Source organism: Ailuropoda melanoleuca, chromosome 14, assembly GCF_002007445.2.
Source record: "Ailuropoda melanoleuca isolate Jingjing chromosome 14, ASM200744v2, whole genome shotgun sequence".
In the NCBI taxonomy this organism is placed as follows: Eukaryota; Metazoa; Chordata; class Mammalia; order Carnivora; family Ursidae; genus Ailuropoda; species Ailuropoda melanoleuca.
In genome coordinates, this window is record NC_048231.1 from 33,248,173 (window position 1) to 33,273,084 (window position 24,912).

The 24,912-nt window shown below is 53.9% G+C and overlaps 1 protein-coding gene across 2 annotated transcripts in view; it reads right to left on the reverse strand.

The window, feature by feature from the left end:
* Positions 1 to 24,912, reverse strand: part of SYNE3 (spectrin repeat containing nuclear envelope family member 3) — an 84,323-nt gene that overhangs the window by 18,307 nt on the left and 41,104 nt on the right. The window contains exons 3-9 of one of the 2 annotated variants that reach the window (XM_034642936.1): positions 24,075 to 24,247; positions 22,909 to 23,218; positions 15,408 to 15,569; positions 13,487 to 13,834; positions 9,720 to 9,856; positions 8,406 to 8,580; positions 404 to 586 (exon numbers count right to left, since the gene is read on the reverse strand). In XM_034642936.1, the coding sequence (XP_034498827.1) occupies positions 404 to 586; positions 8,406 to 8,580; positions 9,720 to 9,856; positions 13,487 to 13,834; positions 15,408 to 15,569; positions 22,909 to 23,218; positions 24,075 to 24,247 (1,488 nt within the window). The remainder of the gene's footprint in view (positions 1 to 403; positions 587 to 8,405; positions 8,581 to 9,719; positions 9,857 to 13,486; positions 13,835 to 15,407; positions 15,570 to 22,908; positions 23,219 to 24,074; positions 24,248 to 24,912) is intronic. The other variant, XM_034642938.1, reaches the window with a different exon arrangement.

Consider the following 24,912-nt stretch of genomic DNA (forward strand, 5'->3'; position numbering starts at 1 on the left):
AACCCCCGGTCCCCCCAGCTCCCCGTCCTGAACAGCTACATTGTCATCATTAGCAGACGCTCAGCGCACGTTTGTTACGTCAAAGAAAAGTGTTCCTGATATTGGCGTTCAGCTCTTCGGTGGTTTACATCTTCTAGGCAATTTTCTCTGCATGTTCTCCTTTGAACCCCCCCCCCCAGGGGGAAGCAGGTCTGTGTGGCAGCAGTGTAGAGGGGGGTTTGGGGGGCAGAGGTGGGGGCGGCAGGTGCCTAGGACCCTGGTGAGAGGGCTCGCATGCTAATCGCACCCGGGGTACAGAGGAGGGGCAGAGGCCGGGGGGACAAAGGGAGAGGGCAGGTGGCCTGCAGCGAGCTGTGGAGCTGAGCTGGCAATGCTCCCCCAGCGGGCGGCCAGGGACACCCACCTGCAGCTTGCTCTTCCTCTGCAGGAGGCTGTTGTGCACCAGGTCCCGGTCCCGCACGGAGCTCGCCACCTGCTCCAGGAGGGCCGTCGCTCTGTCCTGGCCGAACACGCTCCTCAGCAAGTCCTTCTTCAGCTGCGGCACCGTCAGCTGCTCCTTCAAGCGGGAACTTTCCGCCAGGGCCGCCTGCGGCACACGAGGCCCCCGTGAACCCCAGGGCCCGGCACGGCAGGCCGTGCTGCGAAGCTGTGCCCGAGCACCGCGGTCCCGCGGCACCTGCCCGGCGGGCCATGTGCCTTTGTGCCGGGTGTGCAGGAGGCGGCAGAACGCATCCGGGAGGCCCTGCATTTCGGGGTCGACGTGATTCCTCTCTCGCCCCCAGGTTCCATCGAATCGCCAAAGCCTGGGCAAGAACTGCACCTCGTCTCCAGCCATCCCACTGCCATTGTCCACCGATCCTTTCCCCAGTGATCCCCCATCGCCGACAGCAGGGGGACTACCCCCAGGGGCTATTTAGGACATTCCGAAGGGGCTAGGGGCCTAGGGAAGCATGGTCAGTGGGAATTCAGGAAGGCTCCCCAGAGGTGGTGACACCTGAGTGGAATCGTGATGTGTAGGAGCCCGCCAGGTGAAGGAGGGACCTAAAGGAGACTTCTGTGATGAGTAGCTGGCTCCCACGCAGCCGGAACTCTGCACAGCCCAGGCTCCACCTCCTCCAGGAAGCTTGCCCTGACCACATCCCCAGCCTACACTCCCTCTTCCTGCCCCAAAGCCCTAGGCCAAGCCTCAGGTTCCTGCTGAGTAATTCACTGCTTGGGGTAAGCACCTCTTGCTGCTCTGAGAGTTCAGGGGCCCAGAGGCCGAGGGTCTTGTCTTTAGCCGGCCAGAGTCCTTCCATGTTATACCTGTGATGTTACTGAGACCCTGGGCTAGTCACAGAGGGGGGAAGGAAGAACAGAGACCCCCCCAGCCAGGTAAGTAACTGCAAGTCAAGGCAGAAAGTGATCATTTCCCTTCAAGTTTCGACAGAGCCCTATGGGTGTTCAAGGCAGAGCTGAACACTCCTTGTTGGGGAAATCCAAGAAGGCTCCCTAGAGGAGGCAGTTTTGCTAGCAGCCCTGGGAGGGTAGAGAGAGTCCCTGGAGGAAGGACAGCATAAATATGGCCGACACATCTGAATGGTGTAATCTTCCCACAAGGGAATGTGGCTTGTGATCAGCCACAGAGAGGACAAGCCTCTTGAGGGAGAGGGTGCCCTGCACCCCCTTCCCAGCAAACCTGCACACCATACACAGGGGTTAAGAATTCAGGCTGGGGAGTTGCCATCATGAGTGTGAATTCTGCACTAGCTGGGAGGCTCTGGGTAGTTCCAAGACTCAGTTTCCTCATCCGTAAAATGGGCGTAGTCACACCCAACTCACAGGGTGTTATGAGGCTGACATGAGGGGAGGCCTAGACAGCATTTACCACGGTGCACATCCCACAGCGAGCACACAGTAACAGATGGCCCTTCTCCGCGAGGGTCATTACACCAGTTATTATGGGTTGAACTGTGTCCCCCGCAAAAAGATATAACGTCTTAGCCACCATTCCCCACAACTACCTCCAGATGTGACTTTATTTGCCGATAGTCTTTACTGAGGTAACCGAGTTGAAATGAGGTCACTAGGGTGGACCCTAACCCAATGTGACCCATGTGCTTATTAGAAGGGGAAGTCTGGCCCCAACACGCATGTGTGGAGGGACGACAGTATGGTAGCAGAAGGGGAGAAGCTGTCCACGTGACCACAGAGGCCGAGATCGGAGGGATGGGTCTACAGGCCAGTGAGCACCGGCAACCACCAGCAAACACCAGGAGCTAGAAGCAGCAGGGAGGCTGCTCCCCTAGAACCTTCAGAGATAGCACGGCCCCCCCGACAGCCTGATCGCGGCCTGGTGGTCTCCGGAACCGTGAGAGAATGAGCTTCTGTTGCTCTAAGCCACCGAGTTTGGGCACTTTGTGACAGTCACCCCCGGAAGTGAATATGACAGCCACGGCCAACATTGGGGCCTGGCGCCTCGGTTCTGGAGGAACTTTGCGGGTCCATAGGCTTCTCTGAGCCTAGGTGTATGAGCTTAGCTAAGAAATACAGGGCTGGCAGCTTGAGCCCGGCCCGTGAAACCCATCTTCCTGGGAAAGGCTGGTGAGCGTGAGCCAAGACATGATCCCAGCCAGCAAACAGCATTTAAACACGGACAAAACACAGTCCTGCCCACTTTTCCAACACACTGACTCGTGAAGCTCCTGTCCTGGGAGTCCTGAGTCACACTCTAGAGGCCACAGGACCTCTCCCTCTGGCCTGGTGCAGGTCCTGGTTAGCTCTCTGCCCCCGTGAGAAGGACAGAACAGAAATGCAATCGTGATCCAGTGGGAAAAGCATTTGCCGCTGAGTCACCTAGACCGGGGTCAAAGCCAGCCCGACACTCCGTTGCTGTGTAACCTTGAGCAAGTGCCTTCCCCTCTCTGGGGCATGGTTTCCTTAACCGTCAAAGGATAATGATAAAATTGTTCTGCCTGCTTCACAAACCTGTTCCCAGGCCCCAGTGTGACAGCAGGAATAGGAACATGAGATGAGAGTCTAGAACCTACCATTCTGACCTCAGCTCTGTCTCTCGAGCGGCCTGACCTTGAACAAACACCCTAACTTCTCTCTGGCTCCGGTCCCTCATCAGCAACAGGAGACGGAAAATGATGGAAACGGAGACCAAAGTCTGCGTACATAGATATGCAACATATACAAATCATGACAAGGAAAACTGGAAACAACCTAAATACTGTAAGAATGGAAAAGAATATTATGCAGCCATTTAAAGTGATGACTTTTTGGAAACATTTTATCTTTTTTCCTTAAAATATGCTCAGTTGAAGTATAATAAACATATAACATTATATTAGTTTCAGATGCACAATATAATGATTCGATATTTGTAAATGCTGCAAAAATGATCAGCACAATAAATCTAGTACTTTCCGTCACCATAGAAAGTTATAATTATTTTTTTCCTTATGAGAATGAGAACTTTTAAGATTTATTCTTGTGGCAACTTTCACTATGCACTACAATATTAACTATAGTCACCATCCTGGACCTGACATCCCCATGACTTATTTATTCTATCACTGCAACTTTGTACCCCTTGAGCCCTTTCACCCATTTGCCTACCCCCGACACCCTGCCCCATTGGCCACCACCATTGTGTTCTCTGTGTCTACGAGTTTTGTTTTGCTTTTTTTGAGATTCCACACAGAGTGGGATCGTGTGGTATTTGTCCTTCTCTGCTTGACTTATTTAACTTAATGTAATGCCTTCAGGATCTACCCATGTTACTGTAAGTGGCAAGATTTCATTCTTTTTTATGGCTGAGTAGCATTCCATTATATATGTCAATCAAATCTTCTTTCATCCATTCATCCATTCATCCATCATCCATCAGTGGACAATTTGGTTGTTTTCAGGCCTTGGCTATTGTAAATAATGATGGAATGAACATGGAAATACACATATGTTTTCAAATTAGTGTTTTTGTTTTCTTGAGACAAATACCCAGAAGTGGAATTGCTGAATCATAGGGTAGTTTTATCTTTAATTTTTTGAGGAACTTTCATGCTGTTTTCCACAGTGGCTCCACCAATTTATCACCCCACCAACAGTGCCTGAGGGTTCACTTTTCTCCACATCCTCACTGATGCTGTTATTCCTTGTCATTTGATGCTAGCCATTCTGGCAGGTGTGAGGTGATATGTCATTGTGGTTTTGATTTGCATTTCCCAGATGATAAATAATGTTGAGCACCTTTTCATGTGTCTGTTGGCCATCTGGATGTCTTCTTTGGAAAAATGTCTATTCAGACCCTCCATCCAAAGTTTCTGCTGAAAAATGTGCCTAGAGTCTTATGGAGGTTCCCTTATACGTAACATGTTATTTTTCTCTTGCTACTCTTAAGACTCTTTATTTTTAACTTTTGACCTTTTAATTATTGTGTGTCTCGGTATGGGTCACTTGGGGTTCATTTTATTTGGAAATCTCTCAGCTTCCTGGACCTGGATGTCTGTTTCCTTCCCCAGGTTAGGGAAGTTTTTAGTCTTTATTTCTTCAAGTAAGTTTTCTGCCCCCTTTCTCTCTCTTCTCCTTCTGGGACATCTATAATGCAAATGTTATTCTGTCTGATGTTGTCTCATAGGTCCCTTAAGCTATTTGCACTTTTTAAAATCCCTTTTTTCTTTCTGCTGCTCTGAGTGTGTTCCACTGCCCTGTCTTCTAGATCACTGATCCCTTCTTCTGCTGCATCTAGTCTGCTCTTGAACCCTCTAGTGTATTTTTCAGTTCAGTCATTATATTCTTTGGTTTGTGACTTCTGTTGGGTACTTTCTTGTATTTTAAATTTATTTGCTGACATTCTCGCTGTGTTCACCCATTCTCCTCCCAAGATCAGTGAGCATTTTTATGACCATGACTCTGAACTCTTTATCAGGTATATTACTTATTTCCATTTCACTAGGGTTTTTTTTTTCTGAAGTTTTATCTTGCTCTTTCATTGGGAACATATTCCTCTGTTTCCTCATTTGCTTGGCTTTCTCTTTTTGTTTCTATGGATTAGGCAAAGCAGCCACGTCCTCCAGTCTCGAAGGAGGGGCCTCGTGTAGGATATACCACTTACTGTTCAACCTTGCCCTAGCTCTTGTTTGTCTCTTGAAGCTTCATTATTGTCTAAGCATCCTGGTTTTGTTTGTTTGTTTTTAAAGTAAGCTTCATGTCCAATGTGAGGTTTGAACTCATGACCCTGAGTGACATGCTCTGCAGAACGAGCCAGCCAGGCACCACCAGCCTGATTTATTTTTAATAGCTCCCATTGTTGAGGGGGTACTGAGACCTGCCAGTGTGCCAGAAGCAGGGCTCGATCAGCACCCACTTTCAGGCTGATCAGAAGCCAGACCCTCAGGCAGCAGCTCTTACATGAATATATACAGGTCTGTGGGACCACAATTGTAAACCCTGCTGGTCTCCAGGCCAGGTGATCTGGATGTGTCCCCTGGGCAACAGTGGCAAAAACTGGGGCCCCAGAGGAGTATCTAAGCTCACTTCTGGGAGATGTCAGTGAGCTGCAGGAAGGCCAAGGGATAGTGCAAAGATGGTGTCCCCCGCCCTACAGCACCTCTTAGGCCCCTTGACAGGTGGCAAAACTCAAGTCTGCCCCTGAGGCCGACACTCCAGGACAAGTAAATAGGATTTTTTCACTGAAAGACCAGAGGTATGTTTCGGTCTGCTCTGTGCAGTGCCCTGAGTGGCAGACTTCCAAGAATCACATCTCTGATTGTGGACAGTCCTGTGGGACCCAGGAAGGTAAGCCTCTCCCCCCCACCCCCCCAGCCACAAAAGCCAGGCGATCACAGAGCTTCCCTTGTGCGAACTGCACGCACTCACCAGCTTTAGCAAGGCGGCAGGAAAGCACAGGGCTGGGGTGTAACCACTGGCGCTAGTGGGGTAGAAGGAGAGCGCAAACACCCCAGCCCAGCACCTCCATCCCCAGAGAGAATCCCGACAGGTGCCTGCCCCTGGAGCAGTCGAAGATTAGCAAATGAATCTCCTTCATATATAGTCCAGGTGCTTTTCGATCCGCTGCTTTGGCGCTGGTCCCTGCGGCAAGTGCGTTTGTGCACAAACGTTTTACGAGATGCATCTCGGTTCCCTGCAGCCCTTTGGGTCTCCTGGACATGAGTCCCATTGGTTTTCTCAATTGGATGTTTTGGGGATTTATCTCCCCAGTGTTAAGTCCCAGGGGGTGGGGTGCCTGATGTGGGGCACAAACCCCTCACTCCTCAAGGAGAACCTCCAGGTTTATGAGATCCTTCCAGACTGTGGGTCGTTGCACTAGGGGTGAGGTTTTGGGCCTCTCCTACCCACTTCAATGAAGCCCTTTTACCCTCTGATGTGAAGCAGACGTTTGGCTAGTTTTCAGGTCTTTTTCAAAGGGAATTATTCCAGATGTAGCTGTGGATTCAGTGTGTCCGTGGGAGGAGGTAAGTTCAGGATCTTTCTACGCTGCCATCTTGGACCGTGCGCCTGAACCATTTTAAATGATGCCAAGAAAAAGCCCAGCTGTGCCAACGAAGAATATCAGAATACACAGCTATAGAACATGATCCCAAAAATGTGCAAATTGTCATGAATTAATTAAGGCTTCTGTCTATTGGTGACCATATTGCATAGAAATGGCTAGATGGATTTTCATCAGATATAAAGGGTATTATCTGGGATTGTCTGACCTAAAGTTGATTTTTCTGATACACATAAAATTCACTTTCGGGAGCCCTGAGGAGTACCTCAGAAGGATGGGCAGTCATCTTTCAGAGCACGGGAGAGGAAGCCCTCAAGACCCCCAGAAGCAAAGGCTATGCCCTGCAGCTGAAGAGCTATGGAGAGAGAAAATCAACTCTTGTTCCAGCGTGAGCCCCAAGCGGAAAATCAGGAGAGCAGACACTCCGCAACGCAGGCACCGGTCTGTGGCTGAGTAGGGTGTTCAAGGGTGAGGAGGGGCCGGTCCTGGCTGAAGGGCCTCCGCAGAAATGCCAAGCTGCATAGAAAATGTGATGTTGTGTCTCTCCATACATCACCAGTGGTCCTAGGGCTTGTGGGCTTGTGGACACTTTTTGTTTCCTTCTTCACAAATCTTTACATCTCCAAGCAGGCATGACTTTCATAACCAGAATGAAAATTAATATAAAACGAGGCTTATATCTGATACTCGGAGTGTCTCTTCCCACTCCGTGGGTCTTAGACTCCCGGGACCTGAACGTATTTTATGGACTTTAGAGCTCCACAGGATACCATCAGGCAGCGTTGACGGGCTAATCAGAGCCGCCATGTTGACAGGCATTTGTGGTTGATACCGAGGTCCGCTCACCCAACACTCATTCCTCCTTCTTGCTCCCCCCACAGCCAACTCTGTGGCCAGAAACGCAGGATTCCAGTTTGCAATCCCCAAACATCAAGCCAAATCTCGGTCTTCTCAACCCAAACAAGGCTGACCATCGGCCAATCAGGTATTTTCTATCTCTCTTTTTCTTGTTCTTTATTCTTTATCTTATTAAACCGTCCTGCTGTCTGCCCCATTTTGCAGTTCTCCAAAAGGAGGCTATCCACTTCATGAAGTGTTAAATAAAGTTTGTTTGTATCATCTAAATTGTCTTCTTTAATCACATTTTAACATAGAGTTATGTCTGTAATTGGTATAAGCCAGTCCTGGCAAGCCCATCATTCTCAGCCAGTGATTGGCCCGGGGATAGTCATGTGATCTGGCCTGGCCAATGAGATGTAAGGAGCCTCTGCTGGGGCTTCTGGGAAGGAAGGTTTGCCTCCCTGTTGGAAATGGTGACTACAGAAAGCCTTTTTGTCCCCTTGCTGTACCTTTCAGAACAAGATGCTGTTCATGTGAAGATGCAAGCTTGCGGTGGTGGCAGCCACCTTGGGGCCACGAGGGAGATGTGGCTTAGAGCTAGAAAGAGCCTGGGTCCTAGAAGACAGTGTTGAGCTATCAAGCCAGCCCTGAACCACCCTGGAAGTCTCTGGGTTTTAAGTTACCACTGGTCAGAATTTCTGTCACTTGTCACACGCATCCTAATTGATACAGACGCAGTAGAGGTAATGGCCTAACGTGCTCTCGCTCAGAATTGCTCATGCTTCCCCCAGACTACCGTCTGCAGGAGGACCCTGAAGGGAAGGGGTGTGAGAGGGTCAGTACAAAGTCCTGAGGTCACACCAGGTACCAGACTTTGCTTTCTACCCAAGAATTGAGGATGACCTTTGTCGCTGATCACATTTCCTGTGCCAACTTAGGACTTGCCAGGCAGGGTGTGGTGAACTCTACCCAGATTCCTGGAGCACCCAGGAACACGCCTTTCCCTGGAAATACGGCCATGGCATCGTGCCTGGCTGGTGGCCTCCCTCCTCCCCCCTGCGCTCGTTACCTCGATCTGGGGCAGGAAGGTGTGAATGGAGGGCAGGTCTGGCAGGCTGGTGGTGACATCCAGGAGCCTCTGGGCCAGGGCCCTCCACAGCTGCAGGTCCTGCAGAGGCCGCTGGAAACGCTGCCACAGCTCCAGCCCTGTGGCATTGCGAAGCCTGGCGCTCTTCCCTTTCATGCTGAGAGGGCCATGGAGGGGAGACACCGAGAGACGAGAGAGTGGGGTCAGTCCAGACCGGAGGCCTCTATCGGGACCCCCAGGGAGCCCAGTGCACGTTATTCCCACGGTGGGCTCTCCCCCATCCACAGGCTGCCGGGAGTGGCTACGGGGCCTCGGAGGTCAACGTGCACTAGAAGGAAGCCGGTTCTCAAACACACTTGCAGCGCAGCCTCATGACCAGAGAAGCTCAAGCCTTGGCGAGGAATCACGGAGCCCCTAGCCTGGAGCGGCCTGCCCCCAGGCTCCTCGCAGAAGCTAAAGCAAAATCCCTTCCTGAGTAAGAGGCCATCATCCTGGGCCCTAATCATTTCTAGAAATGATCGCTCCACTACAACACCCAGTCATAGACAGCCAGCACACAGAACCTTGACAAGAGAAGCTGGAGGGAAGGGGAGTTCCTCAGCTACACCTGGGCAGAGCAAGTTCACGGCCCGGCCCTGCCACCGCCTCAGCATCCCGCAGGGGATCCAGGCCCTTGCTCTGCGGTACAGACGCACAGCAAGGGGGGAGCCCCCTGAGTTCATTCGGAAGGAACCTCTGTATCAGGCGGAGGGGTGCGAGGCGCTCTGATACGCGGACAGTTGGGCTGTGTTCACAGCACCTCGGAGGCTTGCGGAGCAGACAGACTGAAAATTGACATGGTGCTCAGCTCCAGCGAGGGGGCTATCTGATCAGCCGGCCTCTGCTGAGCTAGGAGACAGGAGCCCCGGCTCTGCCCGAGCCCATGGGCCGAGGGGGAGGTGGAGGCTGGTCTGAAGACAGACTCGGATGCTGAGTCAGCACCATCTGCAGGCACGGGCTAATGTGTGTCTATTGAAAAGCCCTCCCTTTGGGCCATTACATGGTGGACGCCTCCCCAGTGCTAAGCTATACAGAGACCGGATGGAAATCGGTGAATGAGCCACGCTGCATGGAATAAAGCCAAGTCCAGTCCTCCCTTCTGGGGTTGAGGGGTGCCAGCATTATGTTAGAGTTAGCAGGCTGCAAGAGAAAGCAAGCACACTTCCTGGTGATGGCCTGCGATGAGGTCAGAAGACCCCTTGAGTGTGAGGTTCAAGGCACCCCCCGAGTCCCACCTCCCCCAGCCTGCCCAGATACCTCTGGAACTCCTGGAGGGCAGCGACCACGCTGTTGGAGAGCGGCTGCAGGTCATGGGGGAAGGCGATGAGCTCCTTCAGCTGGGCCTGCAGCCGGGCCACCCGGGGCTCTTCGGCGGCCAGGGCTGTCCGCATTGCCTACGGCACACAGGCGAAACCAGAGGGTCGTGGGAGAGTCAGAGACCGGGGGACGAGCGTGGTAGGTGGGAGTGGGCTAGCCTGGGAGAAGCCCGTCGCCCAGGGCAGGGACTGGGGTCTCCGGAAGCTCAGCCTCTGCTCTCCTGCTCTGGGCCCTGACCTTGGCATTGGCTCTCACCAAGCTGTTTTTTTCTTTATTATCACTGACCTCAGTGTTGTCGTGAGTACCTGCATCTCATACAAATAATGAATATCTTGGGGAACATTGCACCACGCGGACTGCTCTGGGAGTCCCATTCACTGAAGCTGGGCAAACACCCTAGGCAGTAATTTTCCGCGTCCCCGTTGTATGCCCAGGGGAACTCTGGCTGAGAGTTTTCTGACAGTTGTGGGGCAAGTAAACAGTGGACCTGACATGGGAGCTGGGCCCTCTGGCTCATAGACTCCGCGGCACTAAAGGAAAACAGCAGTCTAGAGGTGTTTTGGGAATCTGGTTCGTGTTATTGGCAGGCCAAGAGGATAGTTCCCCTCAGCATTCCCGAAGCACGCCACTCGCTGGACTGCGTTCTGACACCAGACACAGCCCTTTCCTGCTGTCCTGGGAAGTGCAGAATTTGACCTTGACCTTGACACTTGCTGGGCCTGGGCTCAGTAGGAGGTGAGATGGGGCAGTGGAAAGGGCTGAGCTTTGGCGTGACACAGGCTGTCCGGGAAACATCCTCGACCCCTTCCTAGCTGGGCAGCCTTGGGCTGTTCCCTCATTGGTAAAATGGGGCCATCGCCTTGACCAAGCACTGGGGGCAGAGCAGGAGCCTAGCCGTGCCCCTCCCCAGCTGCCCCACAAGCAACCTTGAGCCTTGGTCCAGATCCTCCACTCGCAGGGCCCAGAGGCAGCCCCAGCCAGCCTCAGTCTTGGGTGAACCACAAGTGAACTAGGACCAGTTTGGAGCTCAAGGGAGCAAGCTCAGATAGAGGGATGGGAGGCAGCAGCGAGGGGCAGGAGGGAACACGGTATTGACCGCGGGATGTGGAGTCCATCCGTATTCAATCACAAAGCACACGTAATGAAATCTGTACAGGTTTTCATTGAAGAGGAAGACACAACTGGTGTGTGTGAACTCGCAGTTTCCAAACGATTCACAAGGAAACTCTGCACGTCAGCTCCCAGGAAGGCTGGCCAGCCTGCAGACAAGAGAGACTTGCTCGACGCAGGGCAGGGGTCTGTAGTGAAGGGCAGGACTGTGGGCTGCCTCGGGAGAAAGTCCCGTCCAGACCCCACAAAGGTCAAGAGTCCATGTGGGGACACGCAGGTCACAGAAACATCAAGTGACCAGGGAGGGACCAGCTGGGAGCCACAGCGGGAAGCTGCTGCCCCCCATGCTGGCCTGGCTAAGCGCTGCCCCCGTCTAGACACAGCTGCCTTCCTTGTGAAATAAGCCCCCCCCCCGGCGGGGGGCTTCCAGTCCTGCCGTGCCCCTTCTGCACCCATGATATGGGCATCTTTAGTTTCTGGATTGCTGGGATGCCCTGGAAGGGGGCCGTGTGAGGCAGCTGTGGACGACTCTGGGTTAGCCACAAAACCGCTCTGATTTCAACCTTAGCCACTAAAAGTCTCCCTGAAGTGGATGAATGGTCCTGCCTGGTCCGCATGGGGACGCCACAGATCACTCCCAGCCCCTGTTCTCTTTGGGGGAGGGTCTTGGGATAGTGGGCAGAGAGAACAGGAGGTCACAGCCAGTCTGAGCTCCAATGTCCTCGTTCCTGGTCCTTGCCTCTCACTATGCTAATTTTCTAAAACTGGGAGTCTGGGCTGGCACAGCGGTTAGAAGCACGTACCCTGGAGTCACACTGTCTAGGTTCAAGTTCAAATTCCTGCCTCCACCTGCAGGGTGCATAACCACAGGCACGTCTTCCACTCCTGAGTGCCTCAGTTTCCCCATCTATAAAAGGGGATCCTGGCAGTGCCCCCCGCATAGGTTTGTCTGGCACTCAACACACTGCATGCTGGGTAAGTAATAACCGCACTGTGTCGGTTTTGAAGTTGAACACATGGCTCTTTCCACCGGGGTCCTGACACCGCCCGCTTCTCTGAAGTTGGCCTGTTTCTCAAAAGAGGGAACAGTCCAAATTTCCTTCTTGGCGCAAGATGCGAGGAGTGCCCTCTCCCTTTCCCCTGCTCTGCCGGGCCGCGGCTGCTCCCAGCCAAACCAGGTCGGGCGGCCTCGCGGCCACACGCCTGGCCTCGTCCCAGGACAGCCTGCCACTCCGAGGGCTGGGCTGGGGCAGGTCAGGTGTGTGCCCGCCCCTTACCACACGACACACAGGAAGTGCAAACAGCCACTGTGTGAACGCTCATTTAAGAACAAAAGTCTTCAGGCAGAAATTCCACACTTCCTTGCATTGATTGTGGTTAGTCATGACTTGATCGTAATTGAGATGACACTGGAACCGGGTGGGGCAGAGAGTTCGTAGGCATGTGGTCAGCCTCCTGCCTCAGGACAGGCTTCCTGAAACACAGCTGTCGTGATGGGACACCGGCAGGCCTTTCTAGACCTTCCCTCCCGAGTTCGTACTCTGAGCACCGACACTGGCAGGTGCTATGCTAAGCACTTTTTAAGTTTTCACGTGTTCATTTCTGCTCTGCTTACAACTGAGGTTTAAAGCACTTCTCCCAAGACCATGCACTTAGCAAGGAGAGAAAGCAGGACCTGCACTCAGGCAGTCTGACCCAAAAGCCCCCGCCCTTGACCCCCGTGCTCACCACCTCTACCCGAGCCGAGGCGGGCAGTCCTAAGGAAGCAGCAGTCCCCTCTGGGCAAAGTTGGCTGCAGTGGAGTGTGGTCTGCCAGGAGGCTCAGTGAGCCCTAAAGACTATGTGCCTTGTTTCTACCCACACAAAAATATTTTTGCACATGAGCAAGCATTAGAAGGAAGAGAAAAAATAGAACAACAATGCAGACTGGCAGCGGGATCTGGGTAGCTTTTCTTTTAGCCATTTCCCCTAATGGCACTAACGTGGAGCTACCCCAGTGAGTTAATAAGTAAAGATGGGAGTGGGGGAAGATGTTAATCCTTATTTAAAAATCTCTCTGTCCGAAGTCAGACGGCCTGAGTGTGCACACAGGTGAGAGGAAGGCAAATGCACCCCGACTGTACACTGAGGGAAGCCACCCCACCCTCCCAGGAGGGGCACTGTCTGCTGGGTCTCCCCAGAACCCCGTCGTCTCTACATCAAAGGACTTTCCCTCTGACCTAACTCTCCCTGCTCTGGGCTCAGGAAGTCCAGCCCATATCCCACCCCTGGACAAGGGAAGGGGCAGACTCAAAGCCAAGCCACCTCTGGCCTTATTTACTCTCTGACTCATTGTGTGATCCTGGGGATGTTGGGGGTGGGAGGGCTCAAATCTCTCCAGGCCTCAGTTTCCTCATCTGGAAAGCGGGTACAAACACCCAACTTGTGCATTACACCCGGAAACTCAGGTTACCAAAGATCCAGGAAAACCAGAGTGAGCGTGCTTAAGGGTTAACTTGATTCCCGCCCCCCTCCCCCGGCAAGGGAGCTCCAAGTGGCTGTGCCCCGAGGCACACAGGGCGCCTGGACGGTCCACGTCTTAGCCAAATGCTGCTTACCGAGTAGAGTCTCCAGCGGGCCACCAGCTCGTCCTCGGTCTCCGCCTTCGCTGCGGGCTCCAGGCCCTCCTCGGCCAGCCTCTGGAGGTCCTTCCTGAACTCTCCCAGCTCGGCCTCCAGCTGCTGCCGCTGCTGCTCACAGGCTCCCATGGACGTGAGCAGGCCCTGTAGCCGCTCCTTTTCCTCTTCCCAGAGGACGCGAAGCTTCTCCAGAACTCTGCGCATGTCTTCCAGCTCCTCGGTGATCCTCTCCGCACCCAGGGGAGAGGTGTTCTCGATGATGCCCACAGCCTGTTCCTCCAGCCTCCTCAAGGACTTCTCACCCCGGGGAAAATCATCAGCGATGTCCTAGAAGGGGGGAGGGGGTGGATGGAGAAACACATGAGGGGAGAAAAAAAACACCTGCTGCATTTTCCAGAGCCCCTGGGAATGTCCATGCCAAACACCCATCCCTAGATTCCCAGGTCAGAGTCTGGGGTGCCCTTCCAAGGAGAGGACTGCCCGCCCGCCTTAGTAGCCTTGACTTGCAAGGCGAGGACAGAATCCCCTTCCCGTGTGTTTTACAGCCATTCGATTAAATCAAGGCGAAAAATCTCTCTTGGGTGTTTCTGTCTCTAACCCTCTCTGACATTTGTTGAACTTCCTTTTTAACGAAGACAGAGGCAGCCTTGGGCTTGGAGCCTTTGGCTGGCAGAAGTATGGAACCAAACAGAGCCTGTGACCCCGTTTGGTTTCATTGTATTTATTTGTACGGTTATCTATTAATTACGAGTGAGTGTTGGTTTTCCATTCATGACAATGACATAAATTCTCCCTTCAAATAAAATGTTCATTCGCTTTTAACTAAAAACACAATAAACACCTTTAACTCTATTTTGTTTGAAAGTGCCTTCAAAATATTTCACTCTTTTATCGAAGGAGCATCGCAGGGAGTAAAGGACATAGATATTAAGCATTACTGTTCAGATGGTTTTGAGAAATATTCATGCCTGTGTAGTTCAATTCACATTGTTACCAAAATGTAGAGCATTTCTAACATCCCCAAAGCTTCTAGAACTCCACATAGCTGAAATCCTAGACTGTATTAGCTTTTGAAACGGGCTTCTTTCAGCATAATGCCCTTTAGGTCCTCTCGTGCTGTTGTATATATTAGTACTTCATTTTTTTATTGTGAGTAGCAGTCACGTACCTATATCTAGATATCTCCTGTTCCACGATATGTTTATCCAGTACTCTGCCGACTAAATTCTGAGCTGCTTTCAGTTTGGAACTATTACAAATAAGGTCTGATGAACATTCTCATATTTTTGGTCATTGTTCACTGGTTTTTTAAAAAAGAGTCAACTTAGTACAAATATGAAATAAATGGAACAGGTGCCATATATTGAATTACTGAAGGGAATCTAACACTCCCTTTACAGAGGAAGTCAGAACCTCATTCAAGGTCACAGCCATTCAGGAAGGCCAGAGCGGACCAAGCCTCTCACCACTGAGGGCCTGATGCCTACGTCAGGTAAGGAACGCGTGGCATACTGACATGTGCAGTGGGGTCCCTCTGTTGTGGGGGCTGCCCTGTGCGTCCCAAGACGCGTCTCTGGCCTCCACCCCCAGCTGTAACCACCAAATGGTATCTCCAGACATCGCTGGGATAGCCCCTATTTGAGACCCACTGGTCCAGACCATGCTTCCCTGGCCTTGGGTTTCCAAATGCCCTGCCGGCTCAGAGCTTTCTAGAAAGCAGCCGAGGCCCCAAACATATTGCCCTAGATGCAATAGGCCCTCCTCACGTGGGCCTGTGTGCCACGGATTTTCTATCTCCTGTGGCCCCCGGCCCACCCCATTAAATAAACGACACCACGGAGCCCCCGTATTTGATGTCTCCTCAGTGGACCCCTCTGAGGGAGACACGTGCCGAGTTTACCTGCAACGTGCGGAGACGGTGCTGGGCAGACAGTTTGCAGCTCCGTCCCAGGCAGCCGCTCACCTTCTCCACCACCGCCTTCAGCCACAGCTGGAACTCGTCCACACCCGCCTGGAAACGCTCATGCTCGCGGGTCATCTGCTCCAGCAGATTCACTCTGTCCTGTGGGAGCGGAGGAGAGTCACCACCTGGGAAGGTCCCCAGGGCAGGCTGCCCCTGGCCTTCAAGGCCCGCCTGTGTGTGTGCGCACGCATGCTCGCGCGTGTGAGATGCAGTCAACCGTGAGATGCAGTCAACCAACCGTCGGCCCTTTGGCTGAAAACAAAAAGGTCCTACACACTCTTCTCTACCTTATTGGCCGTCAACCAAGAGACTCTTGGACAAAAGCATGACCACACCAGGCCTGTCACCTACACAGCTGGCTTTTTTTCCTGCCATGTCCTGGGGGTAGCAGTCAAGACGGGGCCTTGCTACGCAGAGCTATCATTGGAGCACTCATGAACGTGCCGGGCCCGCTTGAGGACCTTTATGTGTGCTGTCCTCTCATTGAGCTCCCCTGACCACCCCATCAGTTGACACTATTATTATTATTATCTGGGTGTGACAGATGGGGAAACGGAGGCACAGAGCGGTGCCTCAGAAAGCACTTGCCCAAGGTCACCTGCGGGGGAAAGCACCAAGATTCAAACTCAGAAGGCAAGGCTGGGCCAGTGGTGTCTGCAGGGCATGCAAATAACCAGCAGGCTGCCCCCATTTCCTCACGGGTACAGTGACGCTGCCAGCATGGATGGGCTGGAGTCACCTCACTTTTCCGACAAGCCCACTCTGTTTCTACCCATGCAGGGACAACATGGTGTCCTGAGGGCCACTGTCGTCTGGGAAATAGCAGTGTCCCTGCTATAAGACCTGTGTGCCCAGGGACTCTGTTTCTCAAACACACCCCTGATTACAGCCCTGTTTCTCTAAAGTCCTCCATGGCTCCCCACTGCCCGTAGGCCCAGATCCCAGTGCCGCAGCCTGCCGGTCAAGGGCAGGACCCCACAACGTGGCTGTGGCCCTGCGGTCAACACTCCGGGCTCTGGAGCCCACTGCCTGTGACTTGAACCCTGGCCCGCTCGTGCCTCAGTCTCCCCATGTGTACATGCAGTTAATAACAGTCCCCGCCTCACCGGGGTGCAGTGGGATTAAGTGAGTCAGAGCTCACACAACCCCAGAACTGCACTGGGCAGCTAGTGAGCACCTAATACCTGCGAGCCTTTGATTCCTGTCACTTGCTGTCCCCTGTGCTCCTGTCACACCCAACAGAGCGGCAGTGGGCAAGTAAGCACCTCCACCTGGATACACTGATCTCCAGGCCCCGCCTCCTCTCGGACCTGGCCCACTGCCCTCAGGCTGCAGGAGGGGCCTTCCCTCCTGGCCTTGCCCACGCCTTGTCATCTGCCGGGAGAGCCGTGGGCTCCCTACACATCCGGCTGCCCTTGGCTGACTTCCTCCCCAAGCCCCGCGCAGGGTGGCTCTGTGAACGAACGCTTCCCTAATGGCAGGAAGAAATCAACATGGAGTGTGGCCAGCAGAGGTTTTCAAGGAGAGCCAGGAAGAAAGAGGGGACTTCCTTTTCATAAGCACACACTACGTGCCTGGACCGTGACAAGCATAATCTTAATCTTCCCAACGATGCCAAGTCCGCCCATCCTGCAGACGATCAGGCTGATGCTGGGAGGTCACCTAACCCTTGAAGGGCCTTCTAGATAAGACTTAAATGGCCAGTGCCCGACTCCAAAATCATGGCTCTAATCCAGAGTTGGGCTCACTAGACAGCGGATGTTTTCAGCTTTATCTGCCCTGTGGTGTCTGTTGTAGCCAGTTACCTGCTAGGTTGTGGCTCACAAGCTACCAGAGGCAAACCCGCAAAGCAAGCTTGTATTCCAATGAAGCTCAAATGTGGACACCGGAATGTGAATTTCGTATCATTTTCACAGCTCCTGAAAGATTCTGCTTTTTATTTTCCTCCCTTTAAGCAGGTAAAAGCCATTTTCAGCTCAGGCTGTAGAAAATCAGGAGATGGGGCGGATTTGGCCCACAGGCCCTCGTTTGATGGCCTTGGCTCTTACTTAGTCGGGGAGCAGGCCGTGTCCGGGAGGGCGCTGACCCTCTCCGAAACAAAGTCAAAAGTTTTCAAATGGGAAGTGTGGGCAGACACGTGGGTTCAGAAAACTTCCCTGCCCTTTGAGAAAGTCCTCACCAAACCGGAAAATAGGAATATTAATTCATTTAGACCTTTGCAACAAACATGACAGGGAGGAGGAAATATCCCCATTTTAGAGATGGGGAAACCAAGGGACGGGACCAAGTTCTTCGGTGAAGAGCTGGGAGCCTCCCACTAACGGACGGAGGCTCGGCGCATCACCAGGAGTGCACAGCGGGTGCCTGAATGCCCAACGTGGACCAAGAGGCAGTGGCCCTCTCCTTCACGCCTCCCGTGCTGGCTCCCTCTTCCCGCGGGATTGTCTGCATCCATCAAAATCCTCCCGGAGCTGCCCCCATCCACAGGAAAGCCTCATTTCTGAAAGTGGGTCAGGAATAACAAGCAGAGAATAAATGCGGGCCCCCTGGTTGACGCTGATGGTGATAAATGTTGTAGCGACGCGAAGTCTCCCCCAAACGTGCTGGCCGGCGGCCCGTGCGTGAGCGATGAGGTGCTGGCTGGCACTCGGGAAACACAGAGTAAATAAAAGCCTCCATGATAGTGAGCAGGAGTGCAGCGTGGCCGAGCAGGGCAGGCGTCCAGACGCGCTCTGTGCCAGGCAGAACGATCACAGAGCACAATTCAGCCACGGTTGGGCCGGCCCCCTTGCAGGATGACAGGGGTGACAAATGGGGGAGTCCTCAACCTTCCCTCATCAGACTGAACAATTCAAGCGTCTGTGGCAGGCAGAGTTTTCAGGAATGTCAAAACCCAACCAATTAACAAGGGCAATGGGGATTTATGCCTCCGCAAGGCTGAGCCAGTGGCTCTGATTCACGGCCCAGATGCCAGACGGACACGCCCCCTTCGAGAGCCGCCTGGGGACGCAGAGGGGGAGGAGGAGGCTGCTGGGTGCCTGGCTCTTTCACAAAACGTAATTGGTGGATTAAAAAATAAAACTCATAGTAAACAAGCAGGACCCCGCTGGCAACCAGCCCGCTCTATTCTTGACTCTCGAGGTCGGGGTTGACAGTGTGCCATTGCTCACCCCAGACCTTGGCCAGCGGACGGAGTCCCTGGAGCTCCCTCCAGGGGGTGGTCGCAAAGGCCACAGTCCAGAGGCAGCCCCCACAGTGCCTCTGTGCTCCTGTCCCCCTCAACACCAGTGGCTTTGCTAGTGAACGTATAGGAAGTCAAACATGGGTTTCCACAGGGTGAAAGCTGTGGCCTGCTCACTAGCCTGAGAAATGTTGAAATGGGCTCTTCGTTGGTGAAGGCAAGGTATTAATACAAAGAAGGTCTGCTGCAGACTGAGTTGTGACTCCCGATTCATAAGTTGAAGCCCTACCCCCAACGTGTTGGTATTTGGAGGTGGGGCCACTGAGATTAGGATCACTTGAGGTCATGAGGGTGGGGTCCCCAGGATGGGATCGGGGCCCTTATAAGAAGAGACAGCAAAGAGCGTACTGTCGTTCCCCCCCCGCCCCCGCCACGAGAGCAAGAAGGCAGCATCTACAAACCACGGAAAGGCCCCTCCCCAGGAGCAGAGTCTGCCAGTGCCTTGATCTTGGACTTCGCAGCCTACAAAATCGTGAGAACCACATTTGTGCTGCAATGTTCTGTTACGGCAGCCTGAGCGGACAGAGACCCACCCTGACCGCAGGCCTGGATCCCTGGGGATTCGTCCTGTCCCTGGGCTAGGAGCATTTCAGCGGCCCACCTCGCGATGGCTTTCTCATCTGCCTTGGGATAGCCTTTCCTGCAAGGAGAGGCCTTTGTCCAGTGTCCAAGGCAGGTACCCAGGAAGCATCTGGACCACGAAGTATCTTCAGGGGCCACGGGACATGCAGCATTCCCCACCTTGCTTAGGATAGAGCTCGGGCATTTTCCTGTTGTCTAGGGCTGGAAGGCTGGGCCGTGCCCCGGGGGTTGGTAGGTGTGTGTGTCGGGGGGCTATATCCCATTTCACTAATGAGGACCTTAGGGTTGGAAGTTAAATCTCTTACTAAGGACAACGCCAAAGTTTGATTTGTTCAGTAAATTCTCAGTCTTCGGAGGGTCAGGCCCCCCTCTAGAATCTGACGGAAGCTATGGCTCCTCTCCCCAGCAAAATGCACTCATACAAGTTTGCATAGGACTTCAGAGGGCTTACAGGGGCCGGCCCCGGCCTCGGCCCACTCGGCACCGCTGGTCTGCTATAGTCCACTCCGGGGGAGACAAGCAGCAGCTCCGTGGCTCACCAGCCCCCCGCCCCCGTCCACGGGCTGACAGGGCTCCCCGTGAGCAGGAACAGAGCTCCCGAGGCCCTTGTGGCCAGGGAGAGAAAATCCAGTGTCTGTGAGCTTCAGCAAACAGCTGGAAAAGCCAAACTAAATTTACTTCTCCATGCAGTATCAGGTCACCCTGCAAACACCAGAGCCCCCACGCTCCTGCCCTGCAGACCCTGCTAGCTGGTCTCTGCCTCCTGGAAACCCCGGGAAGCCTGGTGCTCCCTCCTCCAGGGGCTCCAAAGCTGCCACTCACTGCTGCCTTCCACATTCTCAGCGTGACCCGCAGAAGCACCCGGTGGCCTGGCCCCTCCCTGAAGGGCCAGGACCTGAGGCACCGCTGAGGGTACAGCCTACCTCAAGCATCGCCTAGAACCTTCGGGTCTTTCTAGTGGGACAGTGGGGTCTGCCATTGAGATGTTTAAGTCTGCAAAATGGGCCCAGTCAAACCTGCTCTATCTACCACACAAGAAGGCTGGGAGGACCAAATGAGGTCAAAGACATGAAGAGACTTAGAAAAGACAGACGTCGCCAAGAAGAATCGTGATTTCTATGATCTTTTGGATGCAGTGAGGAGAGGGTCCCCTGGAGTGACCGTGAGGATCTCTGAGGTGATCATTTCCACGCGTGGGCCAGGACTGGTGCTCGCCTGGGGCCCCTGGCACGCCCCCTCCACACACGCACGCATGCACACACATACGCGTGCACACGTACACACACGCCTAACTACGTTCCACTTCCTGTCCTCTGCATGCTGCCAAGGCTCTCTGCTGATTGACAGGAGCACCTGTTTCCTGTAAAGTCACAACAAGGAGGCCACGGGGGCAGGCACCTTCTCTGCCTGGGCCCCAGGGGCAGACCTGGAGAACCATGGCCCTTGCCCCTCGGGACTTGGTGAGGGCCAACTGGCTACACAGACGAGAGCCAGCCTCCCTTCCCACCTTGCCCATCCTTTCTGGCCCCGACACAGCTGCCTCACCACCTCCTGCCCCTTCCCTCCGGGGCCTTGGAGTTGTATGTCTCTGAGCCGAAGGGCGGGGCTCTCATTCATTCAGTAAACAGCTCTGGGCACCTGCTCTGTCTCGAGCTCCACTGTCGCTGCTATTTTTTCTCACTGCTACTGAGAGTAGAGGTGTCCTTTCTGTTGGGAGGCCACCTGCCAGTTTTCAAAGGGCTCACCTGTGAACTCATTCAGTCCTCAACCTGGTTGTAGGCAGGGTGAGCCGCCCCCGAGGCCACGCAGCTGGGAAGCCGCAAAGCCTGGCTTGAACCCAGGTCCCTTCCCAAGCATTCAGGGACCAGAGTCCTGTTCTTGCTAGTGCATTCCCAATCCCTGTTCGTTATAGGACTGTTGCCCTTAAATTGTAATCAGGAAGGACCCAGCAATATGGCGAGCTAGAAAGCCTGAAAACCCTTCCACGACCGACAGCCAAAAACACTGCACAAAATTTAACGTTGTTTCAACATAGACCCATGCGTGCGCACACCAAGGGAAGAGACATCACGTGGACCACAAGCAAGGTTATAGATTGCTAAACTCACAGGTGTGCTTGAGGGTTTCCTGGGTCTAGAGCTCAGGCTGGAGGAGGAAGTAAGACTTTGGGCCCAGAAGAGGGAGAGGCAAATGCCAAACGTCAGAACCTTTAAGGGTGAACTAGAAAAATCACCCCATATGCAAAATACAAGAAAGAAGTCTGGGTTTCAGCTTGGGCTCTGGGATTTAAAAAAAAAAAAAAAAACCCAAAACAAATGAAAAAATAATCACCTTTCAGAGTATGGAGCCTGGGGCCTCTCCCCTAATTTTGGCTTGGGGCTCAAGTTCAGAGATAGGAACTCCCCAGCGAACACCCTGCCAGGAACAGAGGAATCATGAAGGTGAATTCCCGGGCGAGCCTAGCTAAAGCAAACACAGGCCACTCGGAGGGTCAGGCCCCAGCCACGGGGGGTCTGCAGACAGAGTCCTGCTTGGGACGAGCGCACAGCTCCAAACTACAAAGGCCTCAAGGAAATGATCCACCCCATCAGGAGACCCAATGGACGCCAGCGTCAGGCTCTGGACCCTCGGCTCCCTGAACAACCTGACGGAGATTGCAAGCTATGTATACTTAGAATGCTTACGGATAGAGCCTGTTATCTGCCAGGAGGGCAAAATTCACACAATGAGAGAAAGAACAGTGGAGATAAAAAAAAAATCAGAATGTCTTTTAAAAATACTAATAATTGAAATTGACTCAACGAACTGGTTAAAAATCAAGGATATAGGGGCCCGTTGGACTCCGCGCTCAGTGGGAAGTCTGCTTGAGATTCTCTCTCCCTCTGCCCCTCCCCCTGCTTGCACCCTCTCAATCAATCAATCATATCTATTTTAAAAAAAGGTCAAGGATATAATGAGGTGTGGGGATGGGGACAAAGACCGGGCAGAAAGACTGGGGGGACGGGCTGGAGGGCAGTAGAAGAGAGGGAGGGAGGGAGGGAGGGGAGAAGAGGAGGGAAGCCGGGCAAAGGCGAGCATCACAGTCCATCAGTCAGCGCACACACACTAAGCACCCCACGCGTACTCAGCACTGGGCGGCACCGGGCGTATGGACGGTCCACCATAGGCTGACCAGTGGGTGAAGGCGGAGGGTTGGGCGGGTGAGTAGGTGAAAGGCAGGTGTGTGCGTGAGGGTGTGGTGGGTTAATGAGTAGTTGGAGGGGTGTGTGGTTGGAGGGGTGGGAGACTAAGCGGTTGTAGAGATAGCCGCGAGAGGCTGGTGAGGCTGCTGGGAGACGACTGGATGGGGGAGTAAACAGATGGTTGGGAGGGTGGGTACACAGAGGCATGGTTGGGGGGGTAAGGGCACGGGTGGTGGGATAGAGAATGGCAGATCGGGTAGTTTAGTGGGGAGACAGGTGGGGAGGGGGTAGGAGGGGGGGCAGGTGGATGCACAGTAGATGGTGAGTGCGTGGGGGGATAGATGTTCAGGGAGTGGACGCGTCGCTGCACGGGTAAACAGAGGCGGATACTGGATGCAAGGGGCGGAGCTAGAGCCCACCACACTGCACGCACCTGGGCTTTGGCCTTCACCGCACCGTACTCGGCCCTCATCCTCTTCTGGGCATCTTCGTCCACGCTGGGGTCCCCGATCCTGTTGAACAGGGAGGCCGCCTCCTCCAGCAGCCGGTCCAGGAGCACCGCCTGGTTGTCCACGTTGTGCAGTAGCACCTGGGCGTGGCTCAGCTGCCACTGCTTCTCCTTCAGGCCCACCTGCAGCTCCACGGGCGCCTCCAGCACCACCGTCATCTTCTGGAACCAGTGGTAGAACTCATCTCGGGCCAGCAGGTACTCGTTCCAGTGCAGCCACACCCACTCGATGCGGCTGCGGACAGAGCGCGGGGCCGTGAACCCTCCATGTCTAATGATGTCCAGAGTGCAGGAGTATCGGGGGGCTTGGCCCAGCTCAGGGGGGCAGAAGGCTGGGGCCTGTGTGTGGCTTCCAGAGGTGCCATGAGCTGGCTGCCTCTCCCTGTCTCCTCGCCCACCGCCATTTCCCCGTCTGTAACACGGAGATTGCCCCATCTATCCAACATCAAAGCCCTTTGGAATTCTAAGTGAAATGGCTTGAAAAGCAGACAGCACTGGGCCAAGTCACCCCAGCCACTCAACATTCTGGTTTCATACGATGGAGGGGAAGGCTGGCAGCTCCCGTGTACCGAGGGCCTCCTGTGCCTTGCCCTTGACATTTGTTACCCTCTTCCATCTTCCCAACAACCTTCAAGGAACACTTGATTACACCCGTTATCCAGAGGAGCGTGGTGCTCAAAGAGGTCAAGGAACTTTCCCAAGACCACACAGCAAGTAACCAGCAGAGCAAGGGGCAATCTCAGGTCTAACCCCTCACCCCTCCTTGGCTCCCAGGTCTAGGCAGAGAATTTAGGCTAAATTGCTAGCAAGGCAATTTTCACTCCAGAACCACTCTGCCATTCTGCTGGAGGACGAACACATGGCAAGTCTACCAAGAACTAATTGTTGGCAAAACACGATGGGCTCCCACTGTCTTCTATCATCATTAAGCTTGAATATAATTAGAAAGAGGCCGGCGGCACTGGCCGAAACCCCAAGAGAACATCTTGTTCTTAGCGATCCCTGGACCAGAGAAATGTCCCTTGGGCAGAGGCCCCAGGACTGTGTGGTAATGGACAAGGAGGGTCTGGCAGGGTCCCCAGCCACCCTACCTGTGACAGTGAGTCATGTAGGTGACTGTCTCCTCCCACTGCGCTTTGATGTCCTTCAGCTGGGCCAGGATCTCCGGCTTCTGGGCCTCATGGCAACACGCCAGGAGGGCTTCAGCCGCCCGCAAAACCAGATCCACCTTCACGCGCCCCTCCGGCTCCAGCTGGCATAGTTTCTGTCGTGGACACAAGAGCCAGTTCCCAGGGGTTAGACAAAACACAAGCAGTCAGAGCCTTGGCAGGACAGCGGCAGGATGGCAAGAGCCAGGACTCGGAGGCCAGAGGGGCTGGGGTTCTCGTCGCGGCCCCTGCATCCTGCTCCCGTGACTGTGGGCAGCCAGCTAACGGCCCTGGGGTTGGAAGCAGGGAGCCGCAGCGCGCGGCCGCAGAGCTGCGTGATCATGTAACTTCCTCCCCTTTCCTACTTGGCCACTTCCAGCTGTGTGAACTCAGACAGGTGGCATTAGCACCCTGGCATCCTGGACTTGGTTTTCTCATTTGTAAAATTGGGTCAGTCATAGTACCTGGCTCCCAGATTTTTTTTTTTTCCAGTATGAAATGAGAAAATGCAAGGTGCATGTCATGGTGTGTGGGGCTGTGAGAATTTGCCTCGCTCCCTCCAGTGACCAAGCAGGAATGCCAAGGCAGGCTCCTCTGATGGGTGACTGGTCCAGGAGGCCCCACAGCCTAGCCAGACTCCCTTAGAAGCACACTGCAGTCTCAGACATTCCCTGATCTCCTGGACTCGGGGGGTTGGACCTGCATCAGACTGACCTTGCCTCTGCCAGCCTCACGGGGCTCCCAACTGATTTTCTCTCACAGACGTTTTCCTATCAAACAT